This window comes from Bison bison, unplaced genomic scaffold (genome assembly GCF_000754665.1).
Source record: "Bison bison bison isolate TAMUID 2011002044 unplaced genomic scaffold, Bison_UMD1.0 scf7180017864236, whole genome shotgun sequence".
In the NCBI taxonomy this organism is placed as follows: domain Eukaryota; kingdom Metazoa; phylum Chordata; class Mammalia; order Artiodactyla; family Bovidae; genus Bison; species Bison bison.
Genome location: NW_011494808.1, coordinates 628,304 through 646,925, shown reverse-complemented (window position 1 = coordinate 646,925; position 18,622 = coordinate 628,304). Strand labels below are relative to the sequence as shown.

At 38.7% G+C, this 18,622-nt stretch overlaps 1 protein-coding gene across 1 annotated transcript; it reads right to left on the bottom strand.

Annotated features, from left to right (window-relative positions):
- Positions 1-5,400: 5,400 nt before the first annotated feature.
- IDO1 (indoleamine 2,3-dioxygenase 1) lies at positions 5,401-18,365 on the bottom strand. Its single transcript, XM_010846352.1, has 10 exons — positions 18,172-18,365; positions 13,761-13,856; positions 13,527-13,646; positions 12,942-13,060; positions 12,217-12,231; positions 9,735-9,834; positions 9,076-9,193; positions 7,801-7,852; positions 7,200-7,348; positions 5,401-6,197 (listed from the first exon to the last, which is right to left on the bottom strand). The coding sequence occupies exons 1-10, from the start codon at positions 18,340-18,342 to the stop codon at positions 5,845-5,847; spliced, it is 1,293 nt and encodes a 430-aa protein (XP_010844654.1). The 5' UTR covers positions 18,343-18,365; the 3' UTR covers positions 5,401-5,844.
- Between the last annotated feature and the right edge of the window lie 257 nt (positions 18,366-18,622).

Below are 18,622 nucleotides of genomic sequence, written 5' to 3'. Positions count from 1 at the left end.
TCACTGTAAGTCAAAGTTCAAATGCCCTTGGCCTGGCGTTCAAGGATGTCCTTCACCTGACCTCTAAATACCCTCTAGCTGTGCAAAATTCTACTATCACCTTGAACCTCTTTTACATCATGTTTCAAGCATCATGGCAAACCTGGTTTGACAGCTACTAACATCCAAACACTGTATTTATCTAATCTTTTCTATCAGATTGTAAGTTCCTTGACCAAGCCATATTTAACCCAACTTTGTATTTTCCTTTAGCAGCAAGCCCGGTGTCTAGAGTTCAATAAATGTTTATGAAATGAATTCTCTCTCCTGGCATCTCATTTTTGGATTTGGTGTCTTGATGCCAAGTAGAAGTTTGTGCTGTTCTGTAACTCCACTGTACTCCCAGACCAGAGGTGTACTCTGAAGCAGGGAACACAGTGAGCTCATGAAGATTTGTTTGACATGTTTCTTATTTACCAAGAGGAAACTGTGCTCAAGAACTTCCTTTCCTAAAAGTAAGGCTTGCCATTTCAGAGTCCTGGGTTCTATAATCAGCTTCTGGGTGAATTATTATAATTTCAGTATACAACAAAGTTTCCCCTTTTCTTAAACTGGGTGTTAGGGTCTTTTGGAAATGCACCAAGAAATATTCAGAAAAAGAAGAAGAGCATTCACAATGGAAGTATTTAGGATATCATTTACTTGTTTTCCAGTACAATTTCAGTTATACTTAGTTTTAGTTTCAAGTTGATTAAGTCCAAAACCTGAGTTATCAAACTCCATCAGCCCAAACAGCAGTACACTGAGGTTATTCTGTACAGCTCATTAATTACTTCTTTGTTCATAAATTCAATGGAATTTCCTAGTCCTTTCTGATTAACAATTCAAGTGTATCACATTTTGCTTTACTAATTTTTTTAAAACTCTCTTCTCCTTTTGAACTTTCCTATGAAATGCTTGCTCCTTGGGAAAAAAGCTATGACCAAACTAGATAGCATATTAAAAAGCAGAAGCATTACTTTACCAACAAAGGTCCATCTAGTCAAAGTTATGGTTTTTCCAGTAGTCATGTATGGATGTGAGAGTTGGACTATAAAGAAAGCTGAGCACTGAAGAATTGATGCTTTTGAACTGTGGTGTTAGAGAAGACTCTTGAGAGTCCCTTGGACTGCAAGGAGATCAAACCAGTCTATCCTAAAGGAAATCAGTCCTGAATATTCACTGGAAAGACTTATGCTGAAACTCCAATACTTTGGCCACCTGATGCAAAGTACTGATTCATTGGAAAAGACCTTGATGCTGGGAAAGATTGAAAGCAGGAGGAGAAGGGGATGACAGAGAATGAGATGGTTGGATGGCATCACCAATGCAATGGACATGAGTTTGAGTAGGCTCCAGAAGTTGGTGATGGACAGGGTAGACTTGCATGCTGTAGTCCATGGGATCGCAAAGAGTTGGACACGACTGAGAGACTGAACTGAACTGAATGAAAAATATCCCTTCTGGTTGGACTGTATTTAAAACTAAAAAGAAAAAAACTGACAGTTAACTGATTGTTTTTGTCTGTTCCAAGTCCTAAGGTAATCATCTTCCATAGAGTATCTGATTTAACCTTCCCAAACAGCCCTGTAAGTGAGTCACTAATATTCCCATCATTCAGTTGAGGAAACCGCAGCATGGGAAAGTTAAGTAAGAGCCTCAGGTCATACTTCTTTGTAAGTGTTTGTGTTAGGGCTGGAGCCATCTGGAGCCAAAATCGTTGCCTTTAACCATGAAGGCATGGCTTCCCTTTTTGGGTTTTTCTCTTTTGTTGTTCTAGTTAGTTTACCACTGGTGATCTCCTTAGCTCAGGTTCTGATTTCCCTCTCCTTGGGCGGTCATCTCTCTTCAGACTTCAACCATCATCTCCAGCTGAGGACTACCAACATTTCATTTCTAGTTGGATCTCTCCTGTCACCTGCTAGACATCTCTACTGGACTGCTGTAGAAGCTTCCTAAGAAATACCTTAACGCATCTAACATGTGCCATATACTTTTCATGAAGACCCAGGAAAACACTTAGAAAACCTGCATCAAGGTTCAAGGTCTTGAGCAGAGAGCCTACTGCCAAGAGATAAATTCAAGGCTTACTTATTACTTATTCTCTGATGATAAGAACTAGGCTCATCTTTCCCTCCTATTCCATGTCTTGGTGAATGGTATCTTTCAGAACTGGTGGTACAATTTGTGGGACCCAGAGAAGAATAAAAACATAAGGACTCTTGTTCAAAATTATTCAGAATTTCAAAAGAGAAACAGTTGAGCATGAAGCCAAGAGTGGACCCTTCTGCAGACAAGACCCTATCTGACAACATGGGCTGAAGGTCCATGAAGATGGCTCTAGCTTACCAGTTGGAGACCTGAAAGTTGTCTCTCCATCTCATCCAACAGAACTCTGGTCTTGCTCCTCCTACTGCCGTAATATTTCTTATGTTTCCCTTATCTCCATTCCCATTGCCATCATTTTCAATAGCCATTTACTACTGAAATATTATATAGTCTAATCCTTAAATTGATCTTTGCCCCAAATCTAAGCCCATAATACTTCACCATCATTGCAGGCTTGGATGACTTTTACAAGCTCCAAACTCATCACCATGCCTTTATGATCACTCCCCATTTTATCCTACCCCTACAATTTTTTCCCCAACTACTACCAGAGTCTTTTAAATACTTATTTCTTTTCAATGGGCTTCCCTTGTGGCTCAGCTGGTAAAGAATCTGTCTGTAATTTAGGAAACCTGGATTTGATCCCTGAGTTGGGAAGATATCCTGGGGAAGGGAAAGACTATCCACTCCGGTATTCTGGCCTGGAGAATTCCATGGCCTATATAGTCCATGGGGTTGCAATAAGTCGGACATGGCTGAGTGACTTTCACTTTCCTTTATAGTGGGCAATGCTTCACTTAAATAGAATCCAAATATAAAAATATAATAAAGTCATTTCTCTGCTTAAAAGTATTCATTTTGTTTTCACAATAAACTGAAATTCTTTTGTTGCATGGCCCTGGAAGCCAATCATAATTTAGCTTAATCAACCCATCGCCATTTTTCTTCTTTTATGCTTCAGTCATATTGAGCTGTGTGGGCTCCCTAAGTAGACCTTGCTATGCTGCTATTCTTAAACACTCTTCTTTCTCGTCCTGCATTTTTCCAGCCTTTTATTTGAATATAGTATACTAATCATCTTTTAAAACTCATCTCATGAATTGTCTTATCTAGGAAAATCTATTCTTACCACAAACTTTTTTTTTTGGTGGAAAGCAAAGTTTGCTTTATTTTGGATGCCAGCAACTGGATGTAGGGAAAGGAGGACAGACTCTTGTCCAAAGACTGACTCCACCCTTCTCCCCCAACACCTGCATCAATAATCAGCGGGTTAGAGCATTTGTAGACAGAGCGGAGAAGGCAATGGCACCCCACTCCAGTACTTTTGCCTAGAAAATTCCACGGACAGAGGAGCCTGCTAGGCTGCAGTCCATAGGGTCGCTAGAGTCGGACACGACTGAGCGACTTCACTTTTACTTTTCACTTTCATGCACTGGAGAGGGAAATGGCAACCCACTCCAGTGTTCTTGCCTGGAGAATCCCAGGGATGGGGGAGCCTGGTGGGCTGCCGTCTATGGGGTCGCACAGAGTCAGACATGATTGAAGCGACTTAGCAGCAGCAGCAGCAGACAGACAGAGAGGGCTACATGCAGAAAGAGCACAGTTAACTCTGATGATCATCTTGAATTAGTCATCAGTGATCTGACTGATGAGAGTCACCTTGACTGTTTTAAGTACAATCATTCTCATTCATTCTGCCTCCAACACTTTAAAAAACCACCACCACAAAATAGAAAAGTAATTCCTATTCTGACTTACTGACACTGTCAGGAAACAAAGATACTGAGGGAAAACCTGTTGTAAGCTTTTAAAAATTATAAATATATAAAATAATTCTTACATCAAAATCATTGTCTTTATGATCTGGAAGACATAGAGATGTTATTCTACTTTTGAACATGTGTTGTTTAAAATTTCCATAGCTTCCATAGCTTAGCATAACATCTGCATGAACGTTCAGATCACATAGAGGATTTAATCAGAATTGGAAAGCACTTTAATCTATTTATCTCTGATTATTTTAGGTGTGCAAAAACAGACCAGAGAGGTTAAGCGAATCATTGAAGGCCACAGAATTGTTTTATTTTTAATAGACTTTAATTTTTTAGGGTTGATTTAGGCCCAAAGCAAAATTAAGCAGAAAGTACAGAGTCCCCATATACCTTCTTCCCCAGACATGCTTAGTTTTGCACATCAGGATGGTGCACTTGTTCCAGCTAATAAACCTACACTGATAGACTATGATTATCCAAAGTCCACAGCTTACATTAGGGTTCACTCCTGGTGTTCTATGTCCTACGGGGTTTGGGAAATGCATGGCATGTGTCTACTGTTATTCTATCGTACAGAGCAGTTTCACTGAACTGAACATCCTCTGTGTTCCTCCTGGTCATCACTCCCTCTGTCCTAACCTCTGGCCATCCCTGATCCTTTTCCTGCCTCCATGGTTTTTACCTTTCTCCAGAATGTCTTATAGCGGGAATCTCGCAGTCTGTAGCCTTTTCAGAGTGACCTCTTTTACTTAGTCATATGCATGTTATGTTTCTCCATGTCTTTTCATCGCTTGATCACTCATTTTTTTTTTCTTTTTAAAAATATTTTAAATTTTGTATTGGGGTATGGTTGATTTACAATGTTGTGTTAGTTTCAGGAGTATGGCAAAATGATTCACTTATACGTAATACCTATTCTTTCTCATATTTTTTTCCCAAATAGGTTATTACAGAATATTGAGTAGATTTCCCTGTGGTCTACAATAGTTTGATGTTGATTTTCTATTTTATATATAGTAGTGTGTATATGATGGGAGAAGGCAATGGCAACGCACTTCAGTACTCTTGCCTGAGAAAATCCCATGGACGGAGGAGCCTGGTGGGCTGCAGTCCATGGGGTCGCAAAGAGTCGGACACGACTGAGCGACTTCACTTTCACTTTTCACTTTCATGCATTGGAGAAGGAAATGGCAACCCACCCCAGTGTTCTTGCCTGGAGAATCGCAGGGACGGGGGAGCCTGGTGGGCTGCCGTCTATGGGGTTGCACAGAGTCGGACATGACTGAAGCGACTTAGCAGCAGTGGCAGCAGCAGCAGTGTGTATATGTTAATCCCAAACTCTTAATTTACCACCACAACCACCACCACCCCCGCCCCCCACACACCACCTTTCCACTTTGGTAACCAGAATTTGCTTTCAAAGTCTATGTCTGTTTGTATTTTGTAAATAAGTTCATTTTCAACATTTGTTACTGAACCGGGAAGAAATACACCACACTCATTTCTTTTTTATAAAATGTTTAGATTTAATTTTTAATTGGAGGATGATTGCTTTACAATATTGTATAGGTTTCTGCAATAAATCATCATGAATCAGCCATAGGTATACATATGTCCCAGCCTCTCGAATCTTCCTCCCACCCCATCCCCCCCTCTAGATTGTCACACAGCACTCATTTCTTTTCAGCCCTGAGTAATATTCTGTTGTCAGGATGTACTTTGATTTGTTCATCCGTTCAGCCATTGAAGGACATCTTGGATGTTTCCAAGTTTGGGTGATTATGATAAAGCTGCAATAAACATCCCTGTGAAGGCTTTTGTATAGACATAAATTTCATTTTCCTCTTGATGAATGTCAATGCTATTTCTGATATAATGGACAGTGATAATTAACATATGTCAAAATAAACAAAATATGGCAAAGATTTACTTTCTTGGATTACAATTATTCTTCCTTCAACAGGGAATTCTTAGTTTTACTTCTTACAGTCTTCAGAAAGTCCATGACATTGGTGCCTCCAGTTCCTCTATTTTCTTCTTCCAAGTTTTCTTCCACCTGGGGTTGCTGCCTTGCAGGAATCACGATGTATTTAGCTACTATTTGCAAATGGTAGTTTCTCAAGGAGACCATAGCTTGCACACACTTATTGTAAATTTCCTGCAGGGTAGCATTGCCTTCTGAAAGAACAAACTCACGGACCGAGGGCTTTGACTTTAATGAGAGGAGAAAGCTGTGGTGAGCTGGTGGCATGTATGTTCTCATCTCCTGGAGAAATTCAGCAGCAGAGTCTGCAGGGACTGAAGACAAAGATGAGTTAGTAAGGAGTCTGAAGCAGCTTCTGTCCAGGGAGGGAAGGCCAAGTGGGCCAGAGTGGGTGGCCATGAATTTATAATCATCAAGTCAGCATCCTACTAATCTTGCTACTAGTAATGGTAATTACTGCAAAATACACTTAATTCTAAAAACCACATGAGCTAAACTCATTCATTATATTTTTGTTTTGCTTCCTTTCTCATGTTCCTAGTGTATTTGATCCTTCTAAGGACAGGTAGATGTACTATACTTGATAGACTGTGATGCTGAGTCCAAGAGAATTAAAGGGATCATTTTAAAATAAGAGAATGAGCTCAGAAAATAAAAAAAACAACAACAAAACTTACTGTCATGCAACCCAAAGCTTTCCCCTTAGAAATTTAGGAAAATAGAAGTTTAGGAAAGAAAGAAAAGCAGAAAGAAGTTCTACCTGGAGCCTCTTCCTCTGCTCCCTTAATCCCCTAGAAGGAATATAATGAACGTGGCTCATCTTTAAACTTTGGTGCACGTGTTGGCCCTGGGGTCCCTGGGCGGTAGGTTGGGGAACTAGAACAATGCCAAGCCTCTCCACTCTCCAGCTTCCGCTTGTGGTCTTATCTCATTCGCAGACTTTCTCTTTCGCAGATTCTCCGATTCTCAGAATTCGCAGATTCTCCTAAGTCTGACCTTGCATGTTCAGGACATGCGATATTGGCTTCACCACTCAATCAGACCTCATAAACATGTTCAAATATCAAGATCAAGATGGTGTTGAACTTGGTCTGAGTTCTGGCTTCCCTGCTTTTTAGTTGGTTACCAGGGAGTCTGTTTATGAGCCTCTTTCAGTTTCTGCTTCTTCATGGTGTAATAAGATGATTGTAGTAAAGTCTCTACTGATTCTTATAAAAGTGTCTGATAAGCTCAGATAAGATGCTGATGGGAAGGTACTTTTTAGAAACTATACTATTAACCTAAGCGATGCTGGTCATTTGCCATTTGTCGCTCACCTCCACCAATACTGTGCTGAATGCCCAGGAGAACATCAAAGCACTGAAAGATGCTGCTTTGGGCTGCGCTGCCTCCGGCAAACTTCTTTGGGGTGTCCCAGACGCCTTCATACAGCAGACCCTCTGACAGCAAGGGGTTGCCTTTCCAACTAAATTAGGAAGGGAAGAATAATCAGTATTTTATCAATTGCCAATTTTTTGTATGTCAAATCTTGCAACAGAGGATGAGTGGAAGGTGAAATGAGCTAGGCTTCATGATACTTCTCCCATACTCCCCCTTCTACTCATGTTCAAGCAAGAGAATAATAATTAATATGGTTCTGAGCAAATTCAGCATAAGGATTCTATAAGCCAAATCTTACCTTTCACTACCAAAGGTTATTTCACTCTCTTTAAAACGACTAGCTTTCTTGTCCATACTCCAGTGTGTGCCTGCCTAAGTAGTAACCAAGAGAATAGCTTACTGTTTCTTGCAACATGTAGTTTAGGATATAAATTGTTTCTTAAACTGGATTGATAGTGGGGACCATCAGTGGAAGTTTGTTGTCTTCTTTTTGTTAATTGTCTAAGTGAAAACAGAACCAAGCATAAGGCTACATACCCAGACAAGTATATTCGAAGAACATTGAAAAATAGGTTTGGGTCCACATATTCTAAAAAAACAAAACAAAAAAGATGAGATACAGCTAATTAAGTAGCATCAGATATATTGGGAAAAATCAAGGTGTTATAAACAACTGATCCTGGATTTCAGTATAGGACACAAGAAAGGTGCTATGTCAGTCTGTGCAGAAAAATTCCCTGAGGTCAAGCTTCACTCACCTGTCCTCTATCCTCACCTGTGTACACTGAATGGGGTCTACTAGGGGAGCAACACACATCTTGTGACAAAGAGCCCGGGCCCATTGACTGCTCATCCTCAGGAGACCAATTAAACTGCCAACATTTACTTAAGGATGCTTCATATGTTTACTGGGCTTCCCTTGTGGCTCAGCGGCAAAGAATCCGCCTGCCAGTGAAGGAGATGCGGGTTGGATCCCTGGGTCAAGAAGATTCCCTGGAAAAGGGAATGGCAACTCACCCTGGTGTTCTTGCCTGGAGAATCCCATGGACAGAGAAGCCTGGTGGGCTATAGTCCAAGGGATTGTAAAAGAGTCGGACACGATTTAGAGACTAAACAACAGCAACATGTTTCTCCTGGGGTATAACTGATAAATTACTTACATAAAGAAACCCCAAACCTAAACACAAAAAATAAAAATAAAACTTCCAGGAGCCCTAGGGACCACATCTCTGGGTGTCCCTCCCCAAAGCCTGCTAATGTCTTTGGTTTGAAGGCCAATCTTCTTGCCAAAGCCCAGTGATACACAGTCACATATTTTTTAGGCACATCCAGTAGGGGACATTTCCTTTTGCAAATCCTTGTTTATGTACTCTTTTTGTTATTGTTTTTAGCTATTAATTTTATGATAACTTTCGAGCCCCATGGCTGTTTTAGATGGCTTTCTAGTTAATTTCCATAAAAGCAAAATTCACAGAGAGTTCTTATCAAGCAGAAGCTAAGTTTTTCAGAACTTAACATATCCTGCACCTTTGGCAAGTTTTTCCATTAATTTTAATGGAATTCTGTCTTCCCTATTCACTACTTATATCATCTTGGGTCATTTATCTTCTCTCTCAAAATTTAGATTCTCTGAACATAATAAAACCCACCATTATATGGAAAGTACATATAATAATTCCTTGAGATAAAAGAAAGCACAAACACATCCACTATATGAGAGTTGGTTTTGCTTCCATTTCTCTGCAAGTCTACATCTAGATAACCAGAAACATCTGAGCATGGTCTAGCATTTGCAAGGCACACGATACTTGCCATGAATTTGGGAAAACGCTTCCAGGGCTTTGTGCAGGCTGGAAGATATTTCAAGCAGCGCTTTCTGCAAAGTATCTGAGTCTTTACGTTGTACTGCATCAAATATACTGGGGATCACCTTTAAAAAAAAAAGAAGACAAACACTTCAGATTTCATAAATAAATATTGGCATAGAATCAAGTTCTTCTAAATCTTAATGCCGAAATTAAATTTGGTATTTCCGTTTCTTTCTTGGATTGGATACCCTTGGATTGTTTGACTAATTTCCATATGTTTAATTAAACTTGGGTTTGTCTTTATTATTTTATCACTTAGAGATAAGTTTATATAGTTTTATGTATTTCTATCTCTAAGGCAAAAAATCATTAGCTTTTTGTCACTGTGAGACAAATTTCCAATGGCAAGTTGTGTTAAAAATATTTCTCTCTTATTAGGGCTTCAAATTTGATTCTAATTATATGGCTCTTACATTTTATATTTTAGAAGAGACAAAAAAAATAAAGTATTTATTTGTACCAGGCTATCCCTTATCTCCAATTCAATCATTAAAATCCTCTATTCAGTCAGGATCAAGTTAGTTTATGCATAATAGAGTTCTGCTGTTAAGTACTTGTTCTGCTTAAGTGAATCAAAATGCGCATTTTTCTGGTCTGACATACTTTGATTGCAGAGGCAGCTGCTATTTCCACCAACAGAGAAACCAGAAAGAAGCCTTTGCCGCAGTCCCCACCAGGAAATGAGAACAGAATGTCCATGTTCCTAAGAAAATTAATCCAGGAAGTCAAGAATTTAGTAAAAATAAAAGAAAGAAAAGCTAAAAAGAAGAAAAAAAATTTAGTAACAATATTGATCTATTTGTTGGATTCTTATTCATTTTCAAGACTTTTATTTACCCTCCATTTTCAAAATAATCTTGTGAGATACGTATGGCAGGGTTACTATATCCATTATGTAGTTAGGAATATTAATGTTAGGTCTGTTGTTTAAGGTCATAAAATTAACAGTACTTTAAGCTGGAACTTGAAATTCCATTCTAGAACTTGAAACTAGAAACTTCAAGAGCATTTCTTTTTCTATTATCCCATCAATTTTTCACAAATTTATAAACTCAAGGTTTATAGAGATATCTGTGAGATATGATTTACAAAAGTAGATTTTCTTTTTTTTTTTTTTCAAAAGTAGATTTTCGAATAAAAGAAACATAATATCCATAACTTTATCTGTGAGCCTGACTCAGTTTCTCAGTGATATATCCTGCCTTACAAAGGAATTGATTGGGAAATTCAAATAATTTATTACACCTTATTTTCTTTTGCACTGAAGTTTTGTGTTGATGCAAATATGGTCTCAGCATCAGTACACCTCTGAGTTTCATGGCAGTTAAATGTATGGTCTCAAACCATTTTTGCACCTAACTTCCTGGGGCTCATTGAATAAGATATTTCATCGGTTTCAGCCTCAAATGGGGCTGGCGATATCATTCTCCCATTTAAAAACCTTCCATAGCTTCCCTTTTAAAGATACTGTTTTAACCCCTTATCAGAGCCCAAAGTCCTATGTACTATTTCTATAGTTTATTTCTTCATCCCCTTCCTATACTGTTACCTTCCTTATTTATGATGTATCAGTGACACTAGCCTTCCTTCAATTCTGAAAATGCACCGAGATTTTTGTCATTTCAAAGCCCTCATTCTTGCTGTTTCCTCCACTGTGAACATGCTCAGCTTTTCCTTCTTCTTCCTTTACTTTTTCTGGCCAGATGACACATGGGATCTTAGTTCCCCAACCAGGGACAGGGAACATGCCACGCACTGGAAGTACAGAATCTTAACCACTGGACCACCAGGGAAGTCTCAGATTTTCCTTCTTCTAACCTATGCCTAGTCACTCTTCCAAGTCCAGCTTAAATTCCTTGCTGTAGGATTCTTTCCTGTGCCTTTTGTTTCACTTGAACTCATAGTCCTTGAATTCCTTAATTCTTCTCGTGATCATATAGCAATTTACATAATTTTCATGTATCTTCTTTCCTCCAAATTAACCCAGGTTCATGAGGGTAAGCTTATTCCTGTATTTACTTTAGCTTCCCTAGCTCTTAGCCTCTGTTAAGTACCTGGCCAAAAATAGTAAGAATTGGGTCAAAAAGAATAGTTTTATTACTTCTGGCCACTGAGGCCATAGGGTCATGGATACACAGATGTATGTGCATTTTGTATATATGTATGTATGTTAATTATATTTATCTACAGATCTTCTTAAACTTACAATGGTGTTATATCTCAATAAATCCATCTTCAGTTGAAGATAAGTTGAAAATTCACTCAATATACCTAACCAACCAAATATCAGATATTAGCCTATCAAATATTAGCCTTGTGGTCCTGCTAAGTTGTGTCTGTCTCACTCACTGTGACCTTGGGGTCATAGTCATTGTGATCCCAAGGACTGTAGCCCACCAGGCTCCTCTGTCCATGGGGCTTTCCAGACAAGAATACTGGAGTGGATTGCCATTTCCTCCTCCAGAGGATCTTCCCGACCCACGACTCGAACCCACTTCTCCTGTGTCCCCTGCATTGGCAGGCAGATTGGATTCTTTACCACTTGCCCGCCTGGGTGCCCCAGAGTTTAGCCTAGCCTACCGTAAACGTGCTTAGAACATTTGCATTAGCCTAGATTTGGGCAAAATCATCTAACACAAAGTCTAGTTTATAGTAAAGTGTGGAATATCTCTTGTGATTTATTGAATACTGAAAGTGAAAACCAGAGTGGTTGTCTGGGTGCATGATGGTTGTAAGTGTATCAGTTGTTCACCCTCTTGACAGTGGGGCTGCCTGGGAGCTGCACTGCCCTGCCCAGGATCACAGGAGAGTATGTACTGCACATCTACTTAGGGAAAGACCAAAATTCAAAATTCGAACTGAGTTTCTAGTGAACGTATATCACTTTTGCACCATCCTAAGGTCAAAAAATCCTAAGTTGAAACCATCCTTAAGTCAGGTATCATCTGCATATACAAGTAAGATTTTTGTATTTTTTGCCTAAAATCAATTGGTCTTTTAAAAGAATGCACTTGGAGGGTAGTGATACATCCTTATTTACTTTGAGTAATAGTAATTCTTCGAATGAAAAAGATGGAGTACTTACTCATAAGTCATGGGCCTTAGGAGAGCAGCCGTGGATCAATTGGAAGATGGAAAGGAAACCAATGTAAAAATTAAATGGTTTTGAGTTATTTCCTCTAATACTACTGATCTAGCAAAGGTAAAAAAAATACATAAAAATGTAAAGGTATGTTTTTTCAATATTTGTCAAATAGGTGTCACAAACATTTAATTTAGGACTTAATAAGTGAAAGAAACAATTAAATATGCAAGGAACACACGTGAATTGTCAAAACCAATTGGAAACCTTGTTACTAATAAGAAATTTTCAAGATCAAATCATTTCATTTGGCGGTACTCCCACATCTAGAACACGCCTCTTCGGATACACACCTAGAGCCTCTGACCCTTCATTGTAGTAGATCCGTTACTCAGTGCTTAGGAAGGGCCGGGATTCTAAGCAGATTCTTTTGAAAGCCCAGACGTTGCCACCTCTACCGCCAAAGATGTTTTGATTCCACTCAATAGTTAAAATTGAAATGTCGAATCTTGAAAGAAGCCAGTCAAATTTATCAAACTGAACACTTAAGATATGTACATTTCATTGTATGTTGACAACACACCTCTCTCTCTCACATGCACGTATCTTTTACATCTTAACAACAGAGAAGAAAGCCATGCTGCCAAAGATTAAACAAATGACCATTTCCCTTTTGATTAAAATACTGTGAACACCTTTAATTCCTGTTATAATCACTGTTTACATACCCATTGGGATCCTTTTTCTTCCAGTTTGCCAAGACACAATCTGCATAAAGTAGAATAGGAGGCAGTCCCAGCTTCTCAGACAGTTTGCAGTAAGGAACAGCGATATTGCTTGGCAAGATCTAATGAAAACACGACTTTTAGTATTAACCTTTGAAATGTCTCGCCTTCGCTTCTGCTTTCTGGGTGTCAAAAGATTAACTGTTCTACATAAGGGCCCTGTGAAACCAAACCAATGTCATTGCCTCTTCCTCATTTCATAACTTAAGCCCAGTACTTATTAAACCCTTACATTTGAGATTTGTGATGATGTGGACATAATCTGGGCATAGAGAGAACAAAGCCCACCTAAAGGGCCAGAGGAAATCAGGGCTGTATTCTTGAGTTTCTAATGGCCTGTGAATCATTTGCAACCATTCACTCAAGCATCCATCCATTCCCCCAAATATTTGTTAGGCAACTCCTCTGCACAAGATCCTCAAGCTTCACAAATGCCTTGACAATACTCTTAGAGTTCATTTACATTAAATGTCAACTGGATGTCAGTCTGTTGTGTTAACATAAAAGAATACATGAAAATCTCCAGACCTTTCGGATGTCTCCATCGCCTTGACCCCACACATACGCCATCGTGATGTATCCCAGAACCAAGTGTGCCAGGCGCTGTGCCCTGTGGCCTCGGAGGCCATCAATGTTGAGCGTTGCTAACTGAGAATAAATGGAGAGATGGACTCAACTCAAAATGTGTGATGTGAGTGCCACAAAACCAAGTTAATGCTTTTACGAAGCTGAAATAGAAAACGTGTAATATTTTTTCCAAACCTTCTCAACTTCCACACGTAGTTGGTTGTTCTTGATCAGTTCAGGCAGATTTCTAGCAATAGAGATCCAGGCATCATAAGGATGAGGTAGGTCCTCCTTAAAAAGAAGAAACAGGGCTTTGATTCACCAGTGGAAGGTCTTATCCAATAGTGGTGCCTCCACTAATGATCCATGTTGCCTCTGTATCGATGCCATGCAATGCCAACACACACTTAACCTGTCTAGGGCCACCAGGCCATGCATTGTCACCTGCACATGAAGAGCTCAGGACCTTCTCTGTGCTCCTCTTCTTCCTCTCACCTGCCTCCTTTGCAAAGATCCCTTGAAACATTTCATTGAAATCTTCCTGACTATTCCATTCTATAGGTATGCCTCCAATGAGGAATCTTATGAATTATACCCTTTCACATTAACTGATTTATTATTGTGTGTAGTCACTTAGATGTGTCCAACTCTTTAAGACCCCATGGACTTAGTCTGCCACGTTTCCCTGTCCATGGGATTTCCCCGGCAGGAATACTGGAGTGGGTTGCCGTTTCCTTCTCCAGGGGATCTTCCCAACCCAGGGATCAAACCTAAGTCTTCTGCATTGGCAGGCAGATTCTTTATTGCTGAGCCACCAGGGAAGCCCTCAGTAATTTATTGCTGTCTGCTATATTTTTACCTTCTCAGCTAGATGTTAAGTTTTTTTTTTTAATAGAAGGAAAATGAGATTTATTAAATGTCAGTAATGAGGCAGTTTTGCTTCAATTTTTCATTTAATTATTTCTTGTTTAATTATTATAATGGCCCCCAAAGTTATCTCCATGTCATAAATAAGACAAGCAAGGCTCAGGCAGATTTATGGCTTGTTTTGTGCACATAGTTCATTGTAATTCAAACATAAGGATTTCTAACTTCTAAAAGATGTTTTATCTTTTTACATTCACTATCTGAAGGCAAGGATTTTATCATATTTTTAATTCTGTATTTCTTACCACAGTACTAGATATGCAAGAGATGCTGTATATATGTGCATGTATATATGTATATATATATATGTATACATGTTGATTGTTTCCTTTGGTACAACAAGCAAATTTTTGGTCAAGTACATAAAAATGAAATCCAAATAACAGAGTGTTATAAATAAGACTGCTCAGTGTTATGTGGCAGCCTGGATGGGAGGGGAGTTTGCGGGAGAATGGATAAATGTGTATGTATGGCTAAATCCCTTTGCTGTCTGCCTGAAACTAAAGGAAATCAGTCTTGAATATTCATTGGAAGGACTGATGCTGAAGCTGAAACTCCAATAATTTGGCCATCTGATGCTGAAGAATGACCCCGATGCTGAGAAAAATTGAATGCAGGAGAAGCGGATGACAGAGGATGAGATGGTTAGATGGTATTATGGACATGATGGACATGAGTTTGAGCAAGCTCTGGGAGTTGGTGATGGACAGGGAAGCCTGGCGTGCTGCCATCCATGGGATCACAAAGACTGAGCAACGGAGCTGACTGACTGAATCTATTATAACAATGTTAATTGGCTATACTCCAGTACAAAATAAAATGTTTAAAAAGAAAAGACCCAATAACCCAGAATGGAGTAACTTAAGTCCCATGTCACTAAATGGAGACAATACTTAATTACAATTTCTGCCTCTCCCAGAGTGGAATCCTAAACCAGTCAATCTGGAATCCCCTGGCCAGCAGTAATGAACTGATTTGCTCATAGAACCCTGCTTTTCTCTAAAGAAATGTGACCTCAATACAACCAATTCACTCTGCGGGGATGATGACTTCCTTGTTTCTGTTCTCTTCTGCCTATAAAAGTCTTTCATTTTTGTACAGCTCCTCAGAGTACTTTTCTTCCTGCTAGTTGGGATGATGCCCATTTCATGAATCACTGAAGGAAGCCAATGACGTTTTAAATTTTACTCAACTGGGTTTTGTTTTTAATAAGTGCCTCCCTGGGTGTTGTTTCTAATTGTGTCTCAAGGGAAAATATAGAAACAAAAATACTAGGTCACAGCCTGAAATGAGATTCAGAGTCCTGAAAACTCCCCAGGCCTTCTTCATTAAGCTCCTTCCAGATGTGCCTTTGGGGGCATCGAAACTGAATTAAGGGGAGAGAGCATAAATTGAGTTTACCTGAAACCAAGGTTAGTGAGGCTTTAAGCTTCAAAACCAAGTTAATATTATAAGGAAGCTATAAAATATGAAGACAAATGTAATAAAAACTTCAAACCTGTTCAGGGGCTGCAGAGAATTGGCTAGACTTACTTAGTCAGGGAAAATTTTTAGGAATGAAAGATCCAGGCAGTATATTCACTAGATAATCACTTTTCCTGTATTTGCTCTGAATTTTTTCTCCCTAACCACAAAACTACTGTTTTAGAGGTCTACATAATTATTTGTGGCTTCCTTGGTGGCTTAGATGATAAAGAATCTGCCTGCAATGTAGGAGACCCAGGTTCAATGCCTGGGTAAGGAAGATTGCCTGGAGAAGGGAATGGCAACCCACTCCAGTATTCTTGCTTGTAGAATTCCATGGACAGAGGAGCCTGGCGGGCTACAGTCCATGGGGTAGAAAAGAGTCAGACACAACTGAACAATTTTCACTTACTCATTCACATAATTATTGTGATTATTTTCTTTTATAAGAGAACCAACTTTATAGGGAAATAAAGAATAAATTTGATATGACACTTTGTAGTTTCTGAAAAAGTTTTTTTTTTTTTTTTGTACCATTGATACATATTTCCTCAAAACATCCAGTCTTGGCAGTTGTGCACTTTTGTGAAGAGAGAGTAAGTCTGAATATTATTGATTTGAAAATATAAAGTAAGCCAGTTGCTTTTAGCAATACAATTAAAACATCCGCTTCATTTTCTTCAATTAACTTAATCATGTGAAGAGGAAAATTAGATTGGGACAAAGAATTTGCTTTAGATTTCCCTATATTAACCAAGGTATTTACTAGATGTGATTTCTAAGTATAGTTAGATTCTGACTAAAATATGTATTTGTCACACTTAAAGGTTGTCTCTAGAGTTGCTTGATTCCCCACCTCAACAACATCAAAGCAGGAACACATGCTTTGTGCAATCTAAGGTTTATCAGCTGAGAAAGGGGGTTCCTTTGACTCATGGGTCATTTATTACTTTTTAAAAATTTTTTTTCAAAATACCCCCTGAAATGTGATTGTCTTAAACTAAAATACCTCTATAGTTACCTTATCTCATCACTCTCTGTACCTGTGTAAGATGAGTAAGAAGTGCCTCTAAGGCTAAGTTTCTAGGAAGAAAATTTTAAGAAAGTTAACTGAGATCCCTTTATTCAAACTCTGCCTCCAATTTTGGTACCTCTATATCTATTTGTTCCAGTCACAAGTACAGATACATCCTGGTATACAGCATTGTCACAACATGTTACTGGCTCCTAGAAATCCTCTCCTGGAATCTCATGAATTTCATTAAAAGCAAGAGTAGGAAAACAAACAATAACCAAAAACCAAAATAATGTCTTGTGTTCTCTCCTTCTCTTGAGTTAGGCAGTGTAGCATAATAGATAATGGTTTTCAGACCATGGATTCTGGAACCAGACTGATTAGACTCACTTCCTATCCCTGTTATTACTAGCTGTGTGAGTTTGGCTAATTACTTAAATTCTGCATGACTTACTTTCTCATCAGGAAAATAAGATTAATAACATACATACCTTTCAGGATGGTTGTAAAGATGGAGTAAGTTAATATTTGTAAATTGCTAAAAATGAGATAAAAGTGTGTGATGATTAAGATATTAAAAATAAGATGCTTTGCATGGCATTCTTGGGAAGATAACTTAGGAACCTGTAGTCTTAAGACACACTTTTATTCTAATGCCTTGCCCTTTGTAGCAAAACCTGTGAAAAAAAGCATGCAGATCTAGCAGGTCTAACTCTCTCTAAGCCTGAAACTTAGGCTTAGTAAATACCCAACAATACTAATACAACACAAAGTTGCTTGATTCCCCACCTCAACAACATCAAAGCAGGAACACATGCTTTGTGCTATCTAAGGTTTATCAGCTGAGAAAGGGGGTTCCTTTGACTCATGGGTCATTTATTACTTTTTAAAATTTTTTTTCAAAATACCCCCTGAAATGTGATTGTCTTAAACTAAAATACCTCTGTAGTTACCTTATCTCATCACTCTGTACCTGTATAAGATGAGTAAGAAGTGCCTCTAAGGCTAAGTTTCTAGGAAGAAAATTTTAAGAACGTTAACTGAGATCCCTTTATTCAAACTCTGCCTCCAATTTTGGTACCTCTATATCTATTTGTTCAGTAGAAATTACTGAACCACATTTATTCAGTAGAAGCTAACTTGTCCAGGTAAGTCAAGACAAGAAAATAATTTTGCCCATATTCCAGTGTCCTCTCTTACCAGTGGATATGGAAGAGCAAAGCCTACGTCTTCATCAATGTGGTATTCCTTAAAGATGGTCCATGAATTTTCCACAGGAGATGACATGTCACCTGCCATTCTTGCAGTCAACTCTGTTCCTCCTCTGGCTAGAGTAGCTTCAGAGCGTCTATTTATTACAGAGGTTGCCATAGCCAACAACCACAACTCACCACACAGGCGGTAAGAAATGACTTCCACTTTTGGAATAGTTTCATTTTCCATTTTGTTTATTTGTAGTTTGATAAAAAATAAAACTACAGAAGCATGACTGTTTATTACATGAAGAAACTGAAAGTGTATATTTCATATCAAACGTTTCTGGGAACATCATTTGCTTACTGCCTAAGGGGAATTGGAAAGGGCCTGAGTGAAATAACAAAAAACATGAAAATAGGTGGCCAGAAAGAACATTTTTATTCTATGGGAAAAA